The 23,077-nt window shown below is 45.1% G+C and overlaps 5 protein-coding genes across 5 annotated transcripts; 4 read left to right on the top strand and 1 right to left on the bottom strand.

Moving 5' to 3' along the window:
- Positions 1–504: 504 nt before the first annotated feature.
- BHQ10_008820 (uncharacterized protein) lies at positions 505–2,578 on the bottom strand (the record flags this gene model as incomplete). The annotated part of the gene is made up of 9 exons (XM_040881668.1): positions 505–820; positions 900–1,139; positions 1,213–1,441; positions 1,507–1,574; positions 1,622–1,715; positions 1,761–1,848; positions 1,915–2,079; positions 2,133–2,234; positions 2,291–2,578. The coding sequence occupies 9 exons, from the start codon at positions 2,576–2,578 to the stop codon at positions 505–507; spliced, it is 1,590 nt and encodes a 529-aa protein (XP_040737322.1).
- A 534-nt stretch (positions 2,579–3,112) lies between these two features.
- Positions 3,113–4,437, top strand: BHQ10_008819 (uncharacterized protein; the record flags this gene model as incomplete). Its single annotated transcript, XM_040881666.1, has 4 exons — positions 3,113–3,200; positions 3,299–3,400; positions 3,464–3,624; positions 3,676–4,437. 4 exons carry the CDS (start codon positions 3,113–3,115, stop codon positions 4,435–4,437), a joined length of 1,113 nt encoding a protein of 370 aa, XP_040737321.1.
- Positions 4,438–5,015: 578 nt separating this feature from the next.
- BHQ10_008818 (uncharacterized protein) lies at positions 5,016–6,011 on the top strand (the record flags this gene model as incomplete). The annotated part of the gene is made up of 1 exon (XM_040881665.1): positions 5,016–6,011. The coding sequence occupies one exon, from the start codon at positions 5,016–5,018 to the stop codon at positions 6,009–6,011; it is 996 nt and encodes a 331-aa protein (XP_040737320.1).
- A 2,353-nt stretch (positions 6,012–8,364) lies between these two features.
- Positions 8,365–9,009, top strand: BHQ10_008817 (uncharacterized protein; the record flags this gene model as incomplete). The annotated part of the gene is made up of 3 exons (XM_040881664.1): positions 8,365–8,605; positions 8,653–8,856; positions 8,963–9,009. The coding sequence occupies 3 exons, from the start codon at positions 8,365–8,367 to the stop codon at positions 9,007–9,009; spliced, it is 492 nt and encodes a 163-aa protein (XP_040737319.1).
- A 5,610-nt stretch (positions 9,010–14,619) lies between these two features.
- BHQ10_008816 (uncharacterized protein) lies at positions 14,620–15,403 on the top strand (the record flags this gene model as incomplete). Its single annotated transcript, XM_040881663.1, has 2 exons — positions 14,620–14,854; positions 14,913–15,403. The coding sequence occupies 2 exons, from the start codon at positions 14,620–14,622 to the stop codon at positions 15,401–15,403; spliced, it is 726 nt and encodes a 241-aa protein (XP_040737318.1).
- Positions 15,404–23,077: the final 7,674 nt, after the last annotated feature.

The raw sequence follows: 23,077 nt of genomic DNA, 5'->3' as shown, positions 1-23,077 counted from the left end.
TGTGGATATAATGTCGCAATTTCCATTAGTTTTTTCTACTATCTATGAAGATGTTTCAGTAGCGTGGAATTCGCCCTTACCTATGGTCTGGCTTGGATCTGGAAGACGACCGAACGGAGTGCAGTCAGGTACAGCCTACACTAGCTTACATCCAGACCTTTGCTAAGTGAGAAAATGACAAGGAGGTTCACTTGTACAACATATGTTTTTAGAGACTATCTATTTATCACCCTAATGCTCAGTGCTACCAATTTCTTGGAAAACCGTCTCGGGACTCGGTAGTCCCAACTGTAATTTTGGGAACAATCTTAACTATTGATAGCTGATTATATTGCCAATTTGTTTATTACATATGAAAACTCTTGAGTGCGTGAGCAAAAGTCGAAGTTTAGAGCATCTAAAAATCCCAGAACTTGTACAAAGCAGTATTCATGATGGACAACATCTAATCTCGGACTCACTCGCAAAGAGCAGATGAACAAACCACACGTACAATAGTTACAATTAGCGATTCTTCAAGTCATGGTCCACAACATCATCTAGAATAGTCTTTCCCGTCTTCTCTGCTGCAATCTTGGCCAGCTTGAGCCGTCGCGTGTCACGCTCCGTCTCGCGAGTTACCCACCAAGTCACAAGTGTCAGAATCACACAGGCGCCCACCAAACTCATGGCTGCGGCAAATGGCACGGTGTAGTGTGGCGCGTATTTGCTTCTGAAGATTTGGGGCCCAATGGCACCGCCAATCTGTCCGTAGCTGTTGACGAAGCCGATGGAGAAGGCGGAGCCTGTCGCTCGGGCAGTGGTCTGGACGCGCCATGGCCTGTTATTGTCATTAAAGTCAGTGAGATGTTCGTAGGGGGGTGTTTGTGTAAGGGTATGTATGGGGACAGATAACGCACCACATGACAGGGTACCAGGCTGCGGTCAATGCATTTCCAATCAGTGTTACGGCATATATGGCGCCGGCGCTCGGATATGCAACAAACACTCCGTAGCATACGATGATGACGAAAAGGAAAGATAGTGGGTATAGTGGCCGGGGTATCCGGCTTCGGTCTGCTGCGATGCCTGTTAGGGCAATGAACAGGAGCCCGCAGACTGCGATAGGGATGTTGAGCAGCTGAGCTTGAGCAATGGTCCTGCGAAGTGTCAGGAGCCGTTAACCTTCCAACTTACCCTTTTTTTCCTTAGCTAGTTAGGAGTAAAACTTACGTGTATCCGAGGTCAGCAATGACGGTTGATTGATAAAACGTGACGCCGCTGGTTCCAACAGTGAAGGTAGCCCATATCAAGGTGAACAGCCATAGTCTCACATCTTTCAGTGAATCAATGATCTCGCGGAATTTGAAATTTTGCTCGTGAGCTCGAGGGGAATTCATTGGCAGTCGAGCTTGGATGAACTTCTTCTCCTTCTCGGTCAGCCATTTTGCTGTCTGAGGGACTAATTTCATGTCAATGACTCTGCTAATCTAAATCGCGTAATAAAGCGGTGGACTGGAGTCTTACAGTCTGGAAGCAGGAACCAAATGGCAACGCCATAAATGACGGTCGCAATGCCTTCGGTGAGGAACAGCCTGCAGTAATTTAGCACGTATCTACGAGAATGGAGGAGAATGCGTACCACTGCCATCCGGAAAGCCCCCCAGCGCCAGACACAGTGTCAAATCCATAAGCAAGAAGACCACCGAAGATACTCGAAATATTTCCACAAACATCTATAGAGTCAGTAACAATTTGCTATGAGAAAAGAGGAAGCTTACAAAAGTAGAGCAGTCGCAAAGACATCTCGTCTGGACGGTACCAGTAAGTCATCTGGAGGATAACGCCAGGGAATTGTCCAGCCTCGGCCTACTGCACTGTTAGTATATTTGTATTTCATAGGATTCTCTTTTGAACCATGGCGCGGTGATGTACCAATCCAAGGAAGAACCGCGTTGCGTATAAACCGCTCTTGTTCTTCACGGCTGCATTGCACATGAGAACGATACCCCAGGTGATCATAATTCTCGACTGCCATCTGGAGGGCAAGAATCTCTTGATCAGTAGGTTTGAGGGTGCTTCGAAGACAATATATGGGATCTGAATGTGATTGGTTAGCTTTAAGCGGTCGTTTTTGGCGCTATTTGCATTACATAGTAAGCTACCGTCACGAGACTATACTCGTTGGAGGTCATTCCGAGCTGGGTGATAATGTTTTGATTCGTTCCCTTATTCATGATTCGAGCGTTGGATGTCTGCGAGGTTGTGAGTTATATTGCACCATGCCACCCGTAGGCGGATCAGTACGCACATTGGCACTGTCCAGATTCTTGAACATGAAGATGATTGAGCAGAGCGTCATCAGCCGCCAGTCAATCTTTCGCAGCAGCTTCTTTTCTTCTTCCGCTGTAAGCAGCGTCCTCCCGCTCATCAGCTCTGGGTCGTATCCATCGATGCTGGACGAGACTTCAGAGGTATCTCCGAGCTCCTGGCCACGGCGGACAAAGTGAATTTCATGGTCGCCATGGTTTTCGCTAATTGAGGAAGGCTCAACGTCAATGGCCGTGGCCAAGTCCTTGGATGTAGCTTCCACTGGCATGGTTGCGTTTTTGATGCCGACGGACGGTACGGTACAGTACTAGCTATCGACAATTTTCCAATCGACCAACACTGTCAACAGCCGTCGTAACTCCATGTAGATATGCAAGATCCTGTCGTGCAGAAACCCTCCGAGTAAAATGAGACAATCGGTGGCTATCTCGAGGCCATATGTGATAGTGAAGCTAGGAAGTTGCTAGAGGACGGCTGCGATCACGCCAGCGGAGGATATCATGGTGAGATCTAGAACCCGCCCACAGCCGCCTATCAACAGCGTACCTCGTGGCGCAGAGGCAGCACATCTCCAAAGACCCAAAAACCGTCCGATTGGAGTGAATGGCTGCGATAGAAATATTCCTTTATCGCACTGCTAAGAAGCCTGATGCCATGAGGGTTTAATAAACCCTCATTCGCAGCATCATCATCGACAGCAATCCGATTCATTATCATTCTCTCCACAATAAAACCTCCCCGCCCCCGCGTACCGTAACTGCTGGAAGTTTATACTTCATTCGGATATCTGATATACTTCGCCATGGTTGCCTTAGACCAGTCCCCCGTGGTGGCATCTGCAGGCAGTGATATTCCAACATATCACCAGGTCCCGGAGACCTCTTATGAATGTTCGTCTTTCTTCCGTTCACTCCTGCTCTCTATTCAATTGCAACAGCACTATCGGAGAAGACGAGCCTGAGGCTAACGTGTGTGTAATTTTATGCAGTGGACTGGGCGGACCTTGCCACTTTGGATCTCTCTCAGTTTGATCAACCAGGGGGTAAAGAGCAGCTGGCCAAGCAGCTATCTGATGCTATCAAAAATATAGGTCAGTAATACATAATTCTTGTGTCCTTTTATCTTTGTAGCGCAAGTACTAACCCTTCTCTAGGATTCTTTTATATCATCAACTTTGGCCTCTCGCAGGAAGATGTTGACCGCCAGTTCTCTATTGGCCAAGAGCTATTCAAGCTTCCCCTCGATGAGAAGCTCAAGTATCGTGCAGAGCTTGAAAAAGGAGGCTACAATGGCTACAAGCCCAAGGGGCTACGGGTAAGTCGAAGATCAATGAATCGACAAGATCCATCTCTAACTGTATTTCAGGAAATCACCCCAGGGGTATTTGACAACATCGAAATCTATAACATTCCCAAATTTATCCCAGCCTTCGAACGCCCTCAGCCGGATATTGTGAATGAAAACCGTCCTATTATTGAGAAATTCGCACGCCACATTCACGATGAGATTGTACGCAAATTGCTCACGCTACTAGCTATTATCCTCGAGCTTCCCGAGGACTATCTTCTCAATGTGCACCGATACGACGAGAAGAGCGACTGCCACTTGCGATATATGAAATACAGCCGTCGTACGGCCGAAGAGAACGAGAAAGCTTCCGGCATATGGACGAAGGGCCACACCGACTTTGGCAGCTTGACCCTGCTGTTTCGCCAACCTGTTGCTGCACTTCAGGTCCGCACCCCGGAGGGCGAGTGGAAGTGGGTAAAGCCGTACCCAGGCAGCATTACGGTCAACCTTGCCGACTCGCTGGAGTTTCTAACCAATGGCTTCCTTAAGAGCAGCATACATCGCGTCGTTATGCCCCCGCCAGATCAACGGGATGTCGACCGCTTGGGTGTGCTGTACTTCGTCCGCCCAGAGGATGACCTCGAGTTACGGCCTGTGGCGAGTGAAGTACTTCGTCGGTTGGGATATGATCAGATAACTGATAATAGTGCAGTGGGCATCACTGCGGGCGAATGGGTGAAGGCTAGGGTTGCTAAAGGGGTTGACAAGGGCGTGCCACGGAATGAAATCGGTTCCCAGCCGATTCTCGGCGGCGTGGTAGCCAAGTATTACGATTAGTCCATATATCGTGTCAGTGTATTTTTTATTTAGGCTCATTCTAATCCTATATGATCTGGGTTTCATCTCTTTCTACTAAAACTGATCCTCAATGACTTGGGATATCATCAAACTGGCCTAACAGTACGTCTTCTTTGATTTGCCTTGGAACGGATGTACGAAGGCAGAGGCCAGGCAGCCGAATTTGTTGCTCCATTTGCAGTCACCCATTCTCGATTCCCACGCTGTAAACGCTTTGGCTGAGCAAATTTATTACTTCCGGTAAACCTCACGGGCCCTGTACTAGTTTCCATTCAGTCTTTGGCTAGAAGCGCACCGACCTTTGCGCTGCCAGTTTCTCGCTCGGGGCAAACGGTCGGAATGGTACTGACTTCCGACTCCCAGCCAAAATGATTTTTTTATTACGATGTAGTATGTAGTAACCAGGGAAACCTAATAATGGAGCCTACTCCCATCTTGAGGTTTTATATATATCAGTAGATAGCGATCCTGCGAAAGGAATTGTCTATCATCTTTTATTGTTCCGTACATTTCTTTTCTTTTCATGCCCATTTTGAAGCGCTTTACGAGGAGAGAATATGTCCCTTCAAGCTTTGCTAAATGAGCCCAAAGGCAAGACAACCTACTACGCTGGGCAGGTCTTTATGCTTCATGTCTTCTGGGAAGCCCCCAATCAACGTGCTGCAGAAAGAGTGTTGAGCGCGCTTCAGCGCTGCTCAAAAGCAACACATCGTGATACACCTTGTGTTCCGACGTATTTCTTCCGAATATCCACCATTGATACCAAGTTGAAGAATTCAAAGCCTATGACAATAGGCCAGCATCCGCAAATACGAGAGGCGCAGAAAAAATTGAAAGTCGGTGTTCCTGTTGCTGCCATCAATGCCGACTTGATGCGGAGAGGACTCGATCCAGCGCTACTCAACCTTGATCCTTCAACCCCCTTGCCCGACACCTTGCAAGAATCAACCGTCATTTTAGAGCTCACAGAAATTTATTTGGACGAGCGTTCATTTTACGAACATGCTGGATCCAGAGACTATCTCGACGCCTACGGCGAGGTGATGACTCCTGGTTTGCAAAACATGCAAAAAACAATCAGGCTTGGAAACCCAACCCCCGAGCTTGTAGAGAAGATCCTTGCGCCAATGCTTCAGGAGAAACACGAGCCTCTGTATGAATCATGCGTGCTGTGGCAACGACCTACAGTCGAGCCGGAAGTATGTACATCTATCTCAATGGATATCCCAGGGGCTGTTGAAMAAGCCGCGAAACTTTTGCCCGACAGTCTGCGGCAAATGAGCACGACGCTCGTCGCATTTCCTCATCCACTCCTTGAAGACAGAGTTAGAATTTTGAGTATTTTGCCAGTTTTGCCTGACAGAAAAGTACTCCAGGATCTAACATCCCTCCCGCTGGTTGGTATTGAAGTCCACTGCGAGAAATCCGGCTTGGAGCTGATACAATCGGAGATGGACTCACTGCCCTTCAATTGCTTCTACACCATCAATGAAGTCAGATGTGGGTATCTCATCCACGAGAAGGCAAGAGAGGTCACTGAAATTGTCATGTGAAACTTTTTTTGGTAAGTTTCTATTGAGATTTGAATGCCCACTGGTGATATAAGACAAAACGCAGGCCGAGACTTACGCTCAGAGTCAGGCTTACTTATCTCTATTTCCCATAACTGGTGGGGCATATTTCTCTGTTGTTCTTCAATGTACTCGGATAAAGTAGTGAGTATAACTTTCCTTTCGATCAGATTATTCCGAAGGTCGTTGAAACCTTCTAAGGTAATATCATTGCCACATTTTTCTCGTCCCTAAAATATGAATGGGCATCGACATCATAGTAACGCGATGGTCTGCAACGTTTGGACCGTGTATTCTTCCAAATTCCAGCAAATAGTCAAACGATCAAGCGATAGCACCTCTTTGGCCGAAAGTGCTGAACAATCTTAGGATCTATATCTCGTGAACCATGCCGCACGCTCGTCAGAAGAGAGATTATGAATTTTCTGGCTCTTCCTCGGAGCTCGACTTCTTTGAAAAGAAGCCACTCGGTTGGATACTTTGAATCTGTTGAATGAGATCCGCAAGTCCATCTTCACCCTCGCTACGGACGTTCTTTTCGAGTTGTTCAAGATGGATGCGAAAAATTTCGTCAGATATAGTATTTAACAATTATGGGATCAAGGAAAAGGAGGAAATAGAAATGAATAAATATAGAGCTGGGCTAGGCGATATACCCTTATCATTTTTCGAATCAGAAACTACCTGATTGCGGCAGCTACGCTAATGCATGAATCCGCGCTTCTGCCTGACGGGTTCTTACCCGGCAATTGCCCAGTGATCGAGAAATGCGTTCTGTAAGCCCGCTATCACATTACAAACCATCGACACCTCACTGTAACCAAATAAGATGACAACCCGTTGTCATAACACGGATATGCAATAAGATTTAGCTGTATTGTATGTCAGTAATCTTTTGGCCGCCTTACGGAAGGCTTGCAAGGCTCAATTTGATACGCGCCTCCCTAATTAGGTATTTTGTAAACCTATTAAGTACATGTAGCTTAAAGCCTTGCGTGCTCACTATGTACCTTGTAGGTTTATATATAACGCCAACCCAGCGCGCACCTACATGTACGCACCACACAAATCTCACGTGCGAGGCTTTGGGGGGTGAACTAGGTGCGCGGATTCCCTAACCCCCCAATTGAATCTAGCTGCCACGCGCTCACGTACGAATCTAGAAAACAGAGGTGGTCTCAGATACACAGCGGAAGGATCCTTGGGGAGGGGTAGGAAGGGGGTTAGGAGATCAACAAGACTGCCTTTAATCCTATTCTTCGGACGTAGGTCGTTGAAGGAACGTAACGTGACTGCAAAACCCCTCGGATTTAAAAAAATCTGACTGGCTGTCAAGCCACCATAAACTACGGCTAATGTAGCCAAATGTCTTCTCCCCGTCTGCTGCCAACTGTTCAGATTCTGCCTCGTTTATTGCATGGATTGTAACACAACTGGCTTGTGCGTTGACTTCAGCCCAACAATCAGCCTTATCATTACCAGTACTCAGCCGAGCCACTCCGCTCGATGTACTAGACTCCGATTATATAAAGATGCATCAAAGCTATCGATATTTAGAAAATACCTCATTCAATATCGTAAAGAATCTTTTATCTTCTACAACGCGCTCAGATATTATACTGCTATGGGGAATTTGACACTTTGGCACGAGGCGTACAGCGTAGCATGGATCTGCGCGTTACCGTCAGAGCTAGCTGCGTCCCGAATCATGTTAAATGAACATCACAATCATCTTCCTCAGGCACCCGTTGATGACAACATCTATATTCTGGGCAGCTTGAATGGCCATAATGTGGTGATTGCTTGCTTACCATCAGGAATATACGGGACTACATCGGCAACCACGGTGCTAGAACAAATGCTGGCCACGTTCCCTTCACTACGTTTTTGCCTAATGGTAGGCATTGGAGGCGGAGTACCTACGAACGCTGATATTCGGCTAGGCGATGTCGTGATCAGCAAGCCGACTGAACATGGAAGTGGTGTGATACCATATGATTATGGAAAGAAAACCCAGGCTGAACTTCAGCTCACAGTATTTCTCAACAAACCATCCCCAATATTGTTGAAGGCTGTGAGCCATTTGGAAAGTACTAGAGCTCAGGTGACACAAAAAATCAAGCAGACAGTGATGATGGCACTCGAAGCCAACAACGATATGAAAAAGCAATTCTCTCGGCCCACTGATGATTTACTTTTCAATGCAACATATCAACATCAAGACGGTACACATGACTGCTCAACGTGTGACAGGTCGCAACTACTATCTCGTCCGCCACGGGTATCAGACGAACCCGATCTCCATTATGGATTAATCGCTTCCGGCAATCAAGTTATGAAGGATACAGAAACACGTGACCGATTCGCCAAGGAACGAAACGTTCTCTGCTTTGAGATGGAGGCGGCAGGCTTAATGGATCGAATTCCATGCTTAGTGATCCGTGGAGTTTGTGATTACTCAGACTCTCACAAACAAGAGGAGTGGCAGGGTTACGCGGCCCTCACTGCGGCAGCTTATGCGGAACAGCTGCTGTCCATTACTCCTCCAAGTGACAGTCAGGGAAGAGCAGGACAAAGTATGCTCTTTTCTTTTGAAGTTCCCAATACACTGACAAGGTCACAGGAAATTACTCTATTTATGAAGAAGCGTGCCGGCAGAGTCTTTTCATAATCGACCCCGAGGAGGAGAAGAACCGGTTGAAGCGAGACAGAGGGAACCGCATTCCTGGCACATGCGTCTGGATCGAACACACGGACGAAGTTCAGGCTTGGCTCGCGTCGTCTAACACCTGCTCTGAAGGAGTGATGTGGTTCCATGGTTACCCAGGTACTGGAAAAACAACTATGGCGATCACCCTCGTGGACATCCTCTCGAAACAATGTGATGTGATTGGCCAAAAAAAGGCTCTTACATACTTCTTCTGTGACTCCAGTATTCCAGAAGGCTGTACAGCAATTGCCATACTACGAGGTCTTCTAACTCAGGTGCTGAGGCAACACCCACATTTGACGAAATACTTACTCCCCAAGTTTAAGGAGCGTGGGAAAAAGGTGTTCGATTCATTTGACGCATTATGGGCCATACTCATTGAAGTAGGACATGATAGTGCATATCAACAATTTTACTGTATTATCGATGCCTTGGACGAATGCGACCTATGTTCGCAGAGAATGCTGTTGACGCAAATTACTCAATATTGTGGAGATCAGAACGATACCACAGTCGGTAAAATACATTTTCTGATAATTAGTCGACCACTCCCTGAAATCCGCGAGTATCTTTATCCATATAGGTCGAAAGACTGGTGCGCTTATCAACAAATCCAAGACGATCTTCGAGTATTCATTGACCATAAAGTCAATGAGCTTGCAATGAGAAAATGCTACACAGAGAGAACAAAACGAGATGTATCACGCATACTTAAAGAGAAGGCAGAAGGAACCTTTTTATGGGTTAGTGTTGTATGTAAGGAAATGGCAGGTGTTGATTCACGAGATGCAATCGCGAAACTGCAAAGCTTACCACAAGGATTGCACTCCCTCTACGCCAAATTGCTTGAAACTGCCCTGGACGCGGGTGAAGATACTTTCGACATTGTTTCGCGAATCCTTTCCGTTGTCGCAACATCAAGACGTTGTCTCAGCGTACAAGAGTTATCTATCGCCTGCAAACTATATGAAGAAGAAGACAGTGAAGATCGACTGAGATATGTACAGGAAGATATCCACAAGTGTCGTTTTATGGTTATTATTCAAGATGAAAATGTGCACCTTTTGCACAAGTCGGTCAGGGACTTTCTTCTTAATTCGAACCATCCATTTTCTATCAACGAGCCACAAGCCCACGCATCTCTCGCGAATAGGTGCATTGAACATCTTTTGGAAAATACCGGCTTGCTTGAGGGACAAGGGGATCAAAAGCGTGATTCATTTCTCGAGTATGCCATCCTTTACTGGCCTGAGCACGCTGGATCCGGTGCTACGGAATTCAATATTCTGCTTGAATATCAGAGATTTTTCCATTCTGATTCAGTCGAGCGTGAGGCGTGGTTAAAATCATATCGCAGGCACCGTGCTATTCCCCAACGTTTTACCATTTTACATGTTGCGGCAACATGGGGCATCAAATGCCTTCTTTGTTCTCTTTTGTACACAGACTCGACCATCTTTGGATTGATAAAAGAGTATATGAGATCCCTGAAGATTATGCACAAGATACAACCTTGCATAGATACAATTGATGACAGTGGTAGGACTCCACTGCATTGGGCAATAATGCAATCCCAGAATGAAGCTGTAGATCTTCTTTTACGACAAGGTGCAAATCCGGATGTGCAAGACAATAAAGCCAGGTCAGCCCTTCATTTTGCAGCTGGAGTTGGTAACGAAAACTTGATTCAGCTGTTCGCTCGTACACCGAAAAGCTTGGAGGTAAAAGATGTTGATGGCCAATCTCCACTGCTCACTGCAGTAAAAAATCTGCATACTGCGACCATTTATCGTCTGGTGGATGCTGGAGCTAACATTCACACTTTCAACAACATGCGCCAGAATGCCTTACATCATATTTGCAAAGCTCCGAGATCTAGTAACAGCTGCACATTGCTAGCATATTTCATAGATCGAGGAGTTTCTATTGTGGAACCCGATGTACAGAATATGACCCCTTTTCTATACACGACCGCATATGGACGACAGGATCTATCGCTTATCCTTCTTCAAAATGGATATAATGTGAACCTTGCAATCCGAAGGCGGTCTTGGGCCCGTCAGATTCAAGATCGGTCCAATATTTACAAGCTTGATGAGAAGCCTGAAAACCTATCAAACAAATCATCTGCTCGAGGGATGACCGCGCTTCACTTTTCAGCTTTGAAGGGAAACGTGGGAATGACCGAATTTCTATGTCTCCACCATGCCGACCCTAATGCAGTATCTGAGACTGGCGACACACCATTGCATTTAGCAATTCGATGCAGGACTCTGGGATTGGGATATCAGGATTACTGGACGACTGGAGACTATTCCGTCGAGGAATTAAGCGATTACATCACTGACTGGGAAAGCGAAGAAGCCTCTGTATTCAAAGAAATTGAGACAGCTAGAGTAGGTATTGTTGACGTACTTGTGAGTATAATCTCTTGTGATGTCAATATTACCAACAAGCAGGGGGATTGTCCACTGCATTTGATTCCCTTCCATAAATGTTATGCGTCAGCAATATTACTAAAGCTGATCGAACACGGAGCCGATATATCAAAATCAAACAAAAATGGTCAAACATGTCTTCATCTTGCATGTAATGCGGGAAACTCGGATGCCGTTCGAATACTGATGGGTCGAGGTTGCTGCACGACCTCGCAAGACATACACGAATCAACCCCGCTTCATTGTGCCATCGAAAAAAATCACCCTGGTGTTGTACGATTGATTTTAGATCAATATCGTCATCAGCTACCGGAGGACTGTCGGCAGAGCGACTTTTTTCAAGCAAAATTTCTACATCATCATGTAAAATCACCTGTTTGCTCTGTTGAAATCATCAATCTACTTTTACAATGCGGAATCGGACCGAATGAACTGGATGAGAACGGCGACTCAATTCTTAGCCTATATCTACGATCATTTCATCTGCGTCTTCAAGTGGATGTCTTCGACTGTTTAGTTCGGAATGGGGCGAACATAAATTGGATGGGCAAAGGGAGGGAGAGTCTGATACACCTAGCCATGCAACAGTTTGATAGAGATAACTTTCTTATTCTCAAGCACTTGTTACAATACTTTGATATAAGTGCAAAAGACGCTAGAGGCCGCAATGCACTGCATTATGGAGCAATTCACGGTGCCTTCAACAAAGACTTGACGGACTTCCTACAAGAGACAAACATTTTCAATTCACTACTTGAGAAGGACTTGGATGGCAAGGCGCCTCTTGACTATGCAGAAGAGGAAGCGCAACGCAAACGACATCCGAATCTTTTTGAAGGAAAACGATGGTACAAGTCATTACGCAATCTTACGTCTCTCCAAGAAGATCCGATTTGAAAGAACATCTATTAGTGTCTGAAGGCAAAGATTAAGCAGCACTATTTTCCACAACTAGTAGGTTTTCATACCGCCTTCTTCAGCCTGATCAAAAACCTAGTGCTGGGACTCAACGCTAGAAAATCCTAAAAGCCTTTCTCCAATCAATTGTTGAGATCACTGTATGCAGTGGCCCGGGACATATCACAATCGCGCCCTTTTATGTTGAAGTGTTGACCAATTTTCTGCGACATCCACGTCTTTACCATACGACCAAAAACGAAACCCCGTTAATGAGTGGTAAATTAGTGGTCATATAAGTCTGCCATTTTTACACTAGAGCGCATGCGGTAGTCATACAGTCCGTCACAATATTGCCCCATTAAGGGGATTTTCTTTTTGGTAAAGCGGTATTATAGCTCCGACATACAGGATCTTTCCTTGCTGCACACCAGTGCCAGCCTTCTCGATTGCAAGAATCAACCAACACATATTCAAACTATGAAAAAAGTAATTTTGCAGCGGTGTTTTCATACACAATGTAGCCGCTGAGATTTAATCGTGAACGATATATGCCGACCAGTTAGATCGAGAATTACCGCAGTTTGGACAGAATTGCACCTTCCCTCCGATGCATTCTAGAAACCACTTGGTAGTACAACTAGGGCAACGGTATTTTGTCTTTGTAGAGATTTGAGCATTTCTTTGAGCTAGGCTCAGCGCAAGGTCCATTGCGAACCCAGCCGTACTTTCAAGTGCACTCCGAAAACCATCCTCTTCCTGTAACTGATCAATGTGCTCCGTCGATATATTAACGAGGGGTTCTCGGAGACCTCGGTCTGTCTTCAGTGTGCCGCTGTATACCTCTGTAATGGCAATTGGGAAATCATCCATCTGCCAGCATGTTTTCACAGCCGTCTCAAACTTCTTTTTTGCCACCTCTTTTAACTGAGGGATATCATATTTGTCCGCGATATGGTAGACTTTGACATTGAATAGCATAGGTGATACCCGACTGCTCTCACTCCCGCTGCTAATATAGTCAAATCCGTACATGTGATGAATCATCGCTTCTATTGCGAAGGAATCGTCATCACGAAGAGAGATGGCATTCTCATTTTTCTCCTATATATATCAGTCTTCAGCCGTCATAAACTGACTGCAATCTTACTGTCCAGTCCCCTCTGTATAGCTGGGCAAAAAACTTCGACTGTCCGCAAATAACCAAACGATGGACTTTGAATTCTTTGTCTTTGGTGGTGATCGTGAGATCAGAGAATTCACCAGAGACGAGGTACCTGTTGCTGTTAATTCCGGCCTCCCTGTGCTGCCCAATAGTCTTACCTCTTTATGCTATCAGTTAAGTCGTTTTCAGGCTGCTCATCTTCGGCTTTAACCACGTCGAGAATTTTGCTCTCAGACATTGTGCGATTTGCATATAATCTACTGGGCAGAATTGCAGTAAAGCAGGAAGTAGAATAAGAACTACCACAATTATATAGGATTTGCAGTTGTGGGATCCTTCATGTATGTGAAATCCATCTATATCTTTACTGTATCTTACCCCACATGATTTGGCAGGTTTGTGCTGATAAGCATCTGTGAGAACTCGAGTATCCGTGTAACCCAGGAATTCGCGGTGTGATCAGAACCCAATAATCCACCAATACAGGCATTCTACGAGTCATCGACATCGCAGAAATGCTCCTGACACCATCATTCGTGCACCGATCAAGGTTGTTGATAGGTAATACTTGTCATTTACATGCAGTTGACAGCCCACACCCCTCCGTTATTGGGCCAATATAATCACATAGGACCGACTGTCCTAAAGGAAAAGCTGTGTCTTTATTGGTCTGAAAAACTCCTGCGAGTTCAAGCCTCAGTCGGTGCAATGAAGCTACACTGAGTCCAGCGTTTTATAGTACAGCCTGAACAACTCATACATGCATATCCCCTCTTTCTGCAACCTGGGCTTTTATATGAACAGACACATATCCTTTCAATCGACCTCTGATACTTTATTCTCTACACCTCTCTGTACTACTCGCTTCCAATATGGGGAAAAAGCAAAAAGCGAAAAAGGCTCAGATGTCCCAGAAAATCAACGTTGTGACATCCAACGCAAAATCTATGAAAATTGATTATCATCGGCCCCTGTCATCGTCAGTCCTGTCAGTCCATTAGCCCTTAATTCCTTGCTAACAGATTCTATTGACCGTATCGAATACCACTCATTACCTTGGGGATTGGGAACAAACGCTATGGTATCCCAGCGCAATTCCTTCAAAAATACCCGCATTTTCCAACACAATCACCTTTTTCTTCATTTTTAGCGTTACACGATGTTGACGATGATATTGGCCATTCCCTAGTACATTTCTTATACACGGGAGAATATGAGACGATAGATTTGGCACTCGATGGAGACACATCCGACATGGCAAGAGAGTATCGAAGAAGTGTTTTGATTTATCTAGCATCTAGGAAGTATGGTCTCGCTGATCTCGAAGCTCTCGCCCGAAAATATATTCAGCGCTTTGGCGACGAATTATCCTTGCCTGTAATGCTTAAGGAAACCAAAGATCTATTTTTGACACTCCCAGAAGACGAAGATTGGTTTCCCAGTTATGTCAAGGAAAAATTACAACAAATGCTAAAGCCTACCGAGCCAGGCTTTAATCTGAATGAGTTTTACAATTGCATTGATCAAGATAAAAATTTCGGTGTTTTCGTGTTGAAGATGGCAGTAGAGATTCTTTTCGATCACTTACCTCTCTGGGAACGTATATCTGAATATGGTAAGTGCCATTTTGCTGATCCCAAATTTTGCGATTTGAAGCTTACAGAGTCTTGCAGACACCACAACAAAACAAGAGCCTCTTGCTGCTGAATCTACAGGTGAAGAAGAGGCTTCTGCTGTTGCTGAAACTGCAGATGAGGAAGATGCTCCTGCTGCTGAGACTGCAGATGAGGAAGATGCTCCTGCTTCTGAGACTGCAGATGAGGAAGATGCTCCTGCTGCTGAAACTGCAGATGAGGAAGATGCTCCTGCTGCTGAATCGGTATATGAGGAAGATGCTCCTGCTGCTGAATCGGCATATGAGGAAGAGGCTCCTGCTGCTGCTGATACTGCAGATGAACCGGGCGTTTCTCAAAATGATGAAGCTGAGTACGTGGAATATGCTCCCACCAATGATGAAAGCCCCAAAAGTTTGCAGGTTGCCGAAGCACGGCCCAGTGAAGACGCAGCCGAAGCTCTCCATAGTCATATGGTCAGGGCTAAAGCTGCAGACTTGAGGTTGTATTTAAACTGGGGAGGCATTTCTTCTAAAAAAAAAGGCCAATAGGGGAAAGAAACTAGCAGCAAGGGGACTCCCAGTTCCGGATGAAGACGGGTTCATTTCAATCTACGTAGGATAAGAAGTGTTAGGACTGTGATACATGATCTATGGAGTTATTTTTTCCTTTTTTAGGCAACTCTTCTGCTAGAAAACATATCGACTAAGAGTAATGAATTTACGATCATGATGAGTTTGGTGAATCTCAATTCTTTTTCTACTTATAGAAATACATTATGTTCCGCATACCATCACAATTCCTGTCGGTCTTAGCGCCAGCTTTTCCAATGATGGCAACTTTTCGCGTACACCCGGGATGATTTGATCCGCGTTACTTTTAAGTATAGTAATCTCTAAATCTCTAGAACGATAAGAAACAGTTTGCTAGACGCACTTACAGGTCCCGAGAGGTTTGCATTTTGGTTCTCGTTGAGGTTGTTGCGGTTGCTTTGAACTATTTAGACACTAGAAGCATCGATTTCAATAAACTTCTGAATCTGATTTTCAACTAACCCTTCGATGCACAATTTTATTCAGAACTCTTTAAAAAAAATTTTATATACTATTAGAACTTCTTAGAGGTTGAGTATCTAGGCTTTAGATCCTAGAACCTAATCCAAGCTTGTATCTACTACGTAGTAGTATTCTATTTCTAGACAATGCTTGTGTACGGTGGGAACTGAATTGGAGCAACCAATGAGAAGCTTATTCAGGGCTCAGTCACTTCTTTACTAATGGTCGAGGTGTCAAGATCTTTGGTTCTTAATGTATTCTACGAGAAAAGATCCTGTCCCATTACTAGCGCCGAGGTAGTGCTAGAGAAGCAACTGATATTCGCGATATCACCTGTATGAGGTAGTGCCAGGCACACCAGAGCTCGACTCTTAGCAAAACCGAATGTTACAAATCGCTATAGCTAATATTTTGCGAAAGAGGTCGGCCTGAGAATAGGTTCTGAAGGTAAAGATTAAATGCAGCACTATTCTCCACAACTAGTAAGGTTTAATACCGCTTTCTTCAGCATGATCAAAAGCTTATTGTTGATACTCAACGTTAGGAAATCCTAAAGCCTTTCTCCAGTCAATTGTTGAGATCACTGTATGCAGTGGCCCGGGACATCAAGAAGGGCAATTGGTTTGAACATATAGCGTGCATAGTTATGATATGGCAAAACCCTAATGTGAATGATGGCAGACGATGCAATTTCATTTCTTGAAATATTTCCTTGGCAGGAACATATTCTATGTATTTGTAGCTGCATGAAAAGAACTCTCAATAGGATTCCCCCTCATGTCTACAGGCATCTCTTTACCTGAGCCGAGACGCTTTGACACGCATCTATTAATGGGGCCGAAGTTGGCTTCATGGATTCGACCAAAGTTACAACTATACCATTCCACTGCCCGCTTATCCTGACAATTATCGAGGATGTCATTATCGACCTCTAGATACCCTACCATCAGAGATATCCATGACCTCAGAGATTCATCCCACGCAGAAAAACTGGTATCTTTCTCTTCATCGATCCCAGCCTTAACAAAGCTTTCCACTAGTGCCCCTTCCAAAGGATAGTGCAAATTACCATATATCTCAAATCCTTCGGCGGATGTTGTATCTCTCACTTCTTTCGTAAAGCGGGAGCAATCTTCTGGGGGAAGGTGCGCAAAGGAGCCCGGAATTACGTACACCTGCAAGTCTTTCTCTGCTGGGTCACCGTGTGGATAATTAAATACAGCACAAAACCGATCCAAGCGTTTGTAGCCGGCATTTATCTCCTCCAGCATCTGTTGTGGGTTTGGATGGCTTCCCATAATTTCGGGAGGAGGGCTACGATCAGGAACGCTTCTGTGGAATCCCCCACTCTCAAGCCTTTCAATAGCATCTGAGTAGTCGTCGTCTCGCACCACAATCATGAGGGCCTACATTATCAAGAGGTGGTTAGCAATGATAGAGAAGTTTTCAATTGTATTGCTGAAGGTACACATTACCCCAACGGCGATGGGAACACCTAAATACCACATTGCGAGTGGCCCCCAAAGAATCACAGTAAGAGGTTGAAGTGATTTGCTGAGCCTCATTGAGAGCCCATCAGGTTCAGTTTGTCTCGGGCGCCTAAACATAGCTGAAACGCAACCCAATTTTGTCTGGTTTGCCTCGAGCAGAGAATAGTATTTTCGAAAAAACAAAGCATTTATCAAGTAGTTTTGGAGATAGCAGCCCGCCCGTAGGTATCTCGGAGATTTGTAATTTTCCGTTCCATAGCGATTGAATTCCGCGGGGGCTTTCCTGCCCCAGTGATAGCACTTTTTGAAGTATGCTGTGGATATGGATGATGTTCTGGTTGCAGGCACGCGCAGAATCAGCCGTCTCGTTAGGGGAGCAACGAGACGGAACTTCGTCTAGATTGTTGTGCACAGTCCCACAACCTTATTTCAGCCAAGCTCCACAGGCTGCACTTATAAGGAACGCGTTTAAGCTACGTGTCTGGTGCCTTTCAACAGCCTGTTCTGTTCTACCAATTCAGATGTTATTTGTTTGAGAGCTTCTCGTATAGTCCCTGAGACTGACTTTGCAAAAAAGTATGAGAAAAGTCTCATCATTCAAATCAATCCAGATACATGAATCAAAAGTTGGGCTTATTGACAATCTACCAGAGCTGCCAATAAGGGCAAGATGCTTGTAAGGTTTTTCCAAGACAATGCAGTAGATTGTTCAGATTTGGAATTCGTGCATTCAATGCGTCCATAAATCTAGAACAGCTCTCATACACGCTGCACCGGTGGCGGCAGCATATCCTTGCCATACTTTGTTCTTGTGACTGTCGGCATAATCGCACACCCCTTTGACAACTATACAGGGAAGGACATCCCATACTCCAGCGCCCTCCATCTCAAATGCAATAACTTTATCTCGGGAAGCAATTCTATCTCGATCTATTCCTGATTTCATCACCGTATCTCCAGACCCGACCAGACCGATATGGACCTTTGGAGTGGGCGGCTTACCCATCTCAGCGGCGAATTTTAATCGATCTCGTGCAATTAGATTGTCCTTTTGACAGCCAAGTTGCTCACAGGTAAAATCAAAGGCATTGTCACATACCAGATCCCTCGAGTCTTCAAAGTATTGCAAGTAGAGCAAGCCCCTGGCTTATAGTGCTTATGAGCGTAGTTGGGTTGGAAAAGTTCATCTTGACTAGTCCCAGGGTACTGGGCACTTCCATCACCCAAATTATCGTCAATGATTTGTAAATATTTAATTATTTTTCCCATCAGGCCCTCCTTTTTTTTTCTTGTCTTCATCTTCGAAATCAGAGTCCGAATGGCTGTATTGGGTCGACCAAGAATTTCATGCATCGATTCTTTCCGGCGAAAGGTTCCTGGTAGTAGTCTACCAAAGTCATATTGGATAATTCCTTCACTTATGACAACATCTCCGAGAATGATGTCTCTTTCGCCGCCATAATGAGGAGCACCGGCGCAAATTCCAACAACCAAAGCCAATTTGATATTTGGAAATGTTGACTGAAGGCTTGAGGCTGATTGTGACGCGGCACTTTTTCCCATTCCCGGCATGTGTACGAGAACCACCATACGCCCACCCATACGACCAATAGTGTAAGCATTGGAGTCATTTGGCGCGTTTCGCAATAATTCGATACTCTCATCCCAAATTTCGTCGAACAGTGAGCTCACAGCATCGATCTCCAGAGGCAAAGCACACAGTATTGCAACTGTGAACTGATCTGGACTCAATGAACTGGTAGTCACAGAGTTCTTGGTTGACTGAATGTAATTTGTGGCTTTGGTTGAGAGTGTCACAGGTACCGAAACTTCCCAGTTTTCTTGATACGCATCATACAACCTCTTCAGCGGTGAGACTATCTTTTCGTAAAGAAGCCTTTTCAGGATCTTTGTGCTTTCTTCATGAGAAGAATCTTGCGATAAGGAAGTCTCAAAAAGATCCGGATTCAAACAGTTATCCACCACCTCTTCATATATTGTATGTATAGACTGTTTGAGATTGGACCTATTCGCGGTAGTCCAAGCCCAGGCATAGTAATCGTTGATTGTTTTTTCGCTCAAGAAACGACCAGATTGCCCCTCCTTGAGTGGTTGTTTGATCGCGATCTCGATCAAAAGAATTCCAAGACTGAGTATGTGCGGAAATCGGTACATCAAATCCTTAGCAATATAGACTTCCTTCTTCTTATCCATGACTTTTATAAGTTGCCTCCTAAGGTATGGATGCGGTCTACCTCTTTCTGCTGTGAGACTTTTTTCATTCAGTAGACAGATGGTTTCATGCGTCCACGGGGTCATCATCCACAGGGAATCGTAATACCGCCATGCAGACCTGACTAGAATATAAGCCAGAGTAACTTTGCCTCTGTTAGACAGATGCGGCGTCTTGAGGAGCCAGTCTCCTAAAGAAATACCTGAGTCAGGTAATATTCTGTGGCTTTCCACTTCGTCTTTATCTCTGTTATMAATTACCTTCATCGCGTTACCTTGCATATGGAAATAGACGCGATTGTGAATATGAGAGTTAATCAAATTGCAAAACTCCCCCAAGCTAATGTGTCTCGCCTTCGATGGAATTTGTATGCCGTTTGATAATGGTTGTAGCGACACTGAAGTCTGTTGTCTGAATGCCACCTTTCTTCCGCCACCACGACTAGAAAGGAGAACACCATAAGCGTAAGTCAATGGATTGGGTACCACCGATAGCCTCAAAATTTATCTAGCTTACCTTGTTGACACTAACACGATAGCTTCTTTCCAGCGTATATGGTTGTTCCCATGGATCTCCAGTAGTAAAGGGGATTGAGGATTGGGGTTAAACAGAAGCTCAAACTCTACGTCGGCATTGATTCGCTGGTTCTCTGTACCCAAACGAAGTTGTGTCCACTCAAGATGTCCCGTATTACAGTTGCAGCAAGCGTGTAATCGAAGTTGCTCATATAAGACATCATTAATGTACGCCGGATATTCCATCTCATCTGTTTCAATTTCCTCCTTCTCATCCGACGGGCTCGCTATGGACTCATTCGCCTTCAAACAATCCTGGACCAGACGTTGTAGAAGATGAAACTCCGGATCCCTCCGAACAAAATGAGTCAAACTTGAGCGAATTCGTTCGTCAAGAGTCTCTGGGGTGTATAGTTGGATTTTTCGAAGAGTACTGAGCTGGTCGTTGTCCATTTTTCGGGTGGTACCAACCTAATATATTGGTTTGGATGTCAGTCTCAATCTATCAGATACGATAAATAGAGCATCGAATATTACAAATTAACTCACGGTACATGCTTTGTTTAGTAGCCTCAGCACTTTGACTAGCGTTGTTCTGACAGTCTTATCTTCTATTATGGAGGGAATTTGTTCAGCTAAGATGAAGAGATCACATCCAAGCTTTCCATATGTGTTATCGAGAGTCTGGTTCCCAACTCTTAGTGCTTGAGTGCTCACCCATGGCAAAACGCGCTGGGTGAGATCCAGCACGTCATCATCGTCCATGAGTATTATCACTCTGCTCGATGAAAATGATCCGAGGAAATATGAGGCTAGAGAAAATAGAAGGAATTGAGGCTGCGTCGATTATCTTACTGCGAGGCGGGGTCGATTTTGATTGGGCCTGCACGTGCTTGCTTTGCCATACATAATCAATGGCCCATGCATTGCTCCGGACTTCATACTCTCTTCACTGCCATATCCTCATGGATCATCAAAGCGAACATGTCTCAGCCTCTAGCTATCGTTGATGCCATCAAAGAATGTTATCAAGTTTTCCAGGATGCTTCATCTATCCCATCTCTGGAACATAGAGAATGGGTAGAGAATCGCCTGGCTGATTTCAATCTTTGGTGTGCTGGGGTGAATGCATCCGGCTCTGGAAAATCATCACTGCAAGATCGATTAGCAACCAGTTTGGAAGCACAAACTTTCTTCATTCAACTCCTGAGTTTCCTGACGGCTCTTCTCAAGAAATGCATCGAATTAGGTACCGATCATTAAGAGCAGTACATAGAAATACAAGGCAGTACTAACACATTGATTCTCCAGCCATTCCACATCCAGATTTATCCAGAACGACGGACAGTCGCCTTTCCCAGACGATGCATGACGTTCAAGATACCCTCGGCCAACTTGCCAGGGTAACAGTTGCAATACGCAATGCTGGTATCAGATCTCGTATGCAGAAAGCAGACGCATCGTTTAATTACGACGATCCGCAGATTCAAGCACTACGTCAGCACCTTGAGATTCTGCTACTTGCTAGACCAAGCGAAATCGGCACCTTACAGGCACGAGTATCATCCCAAGAGGTTACCCTGTATGCTTCTACGCATAGAAGCGTCGAAGTTGGCTCAGAATCATTGGATAATATTGCAAAGCGTCTTATTGAGGCAAATCTTAGACGTCTTAATCGATTTTTATATGCTCAACGTCACGCTGAAAAACTGTCGAACACAATGCTGGTTCGGAATTCGTCAAGTCAAGTCACAACAGAGACAACCATGACTCCAAGGAGCCCCGTCCGTTCAATTCCTACGGACGGACAGGAACTTAAGAAGCATTCTTCTCATGTCGAAAGTGCAACCACCGCGACGGTCATTCAAGACACGATAATCCTGCCGGCGCAGCCCGCCCACTACCCTACAACCACTATGATTTCTGCGACAGCTTCTCGTGTGGAATATCCAAAGCCTCCTAGTGTTAACATAGATCAGGTTATATTTCAATGCCCATGCTGTTGTCAGATGCTGCCAGTATCCGTCAGCAGTGGTGCTCGATGGAAGTACGTGCTTATCTGATAATATTTGATGATCAATGCTAATATAAATCAGAAAGCATATCGCAAAAGACGTATTACCCTATACGTGCATTCTGGATGACTGCCCTTGTCCTGAGAAAACGTATGAAACAATGGAGACCTGGAAATCGCATATGTTTGCTGATCATCGTGGTATACCACACTGGACTTGTTTCGCTTGTACTTCATCTGAGCAACATCCAAGCTTTGATCGCAAAGACAAATTCATCACACATCTCAAAGGACAACATGGAGGAGGCATCACATCCCAGCAGATACCAATATTACTATCTGCTTGGCTGCGCACCTCGCCAGTACTGATACGCTGTTGCCCTTTATGCTCATATTCTCATGAAAATGCGGAGGCCGTCTTGAACCATACCGCCGAACACATTCACTCATTCTCCTTGAGATCGCTGCCCTGGGCTTCGACGAAAGAGGGAAATTCTATTGTTCATGTAGACTATTTCAAGCATCATAGGTATTTCAGTATGGATCAGTCAACGCGTGGAAGCATCCAAGCCTCGTCTTCAGCTGGATCGCGGGAGCTAGATTCGGATCTACCTTCAATTTATTTTAAACCTTCCACAGAACCGACGCAGTTAACCAAAGAGAAACTTGAACTGTTGAGTCAGAATTCAGGCTCTGGAACAGATATTGCTCACTGGCTTGACTTGTTTCTAGATGAGAGCGAGGGCCCATGCCTACCAGCGTCACCCAGCGATCTATTTGGTTTTGGCAGTATATTTGACTCACCTACATACGAACTCCTGAACTGGGATAAAAAACGCCTTGAATTTAAAGACGATAGCTCCGGAGATGGGGAGACGTCGTAATGTCTTCCAGTCAACTCGAAGGAAGCACGCATAG

This window comes from Talaromyces amestolkiae (genome assembly GCF_001896365.1).
Source record: "Talaromyces amestolkiae strain CIB chromosome Unknown scaffold21.1, whole genome shotgun sequence".
NCBI classification, from domain to species: domain Eukaryota; kingdom Fungi; phylum Ascomycota; class Eurotiomycetes; order Eurotiales; family Trichocomaceae; genus Talaromyces; species Talaromyces amestolkiae.
The sequence above is the reverse complement of the archived record's forward strand: the minus strand, read 5'-3'. Positions and strand labels throughout refer to the sequence as shown.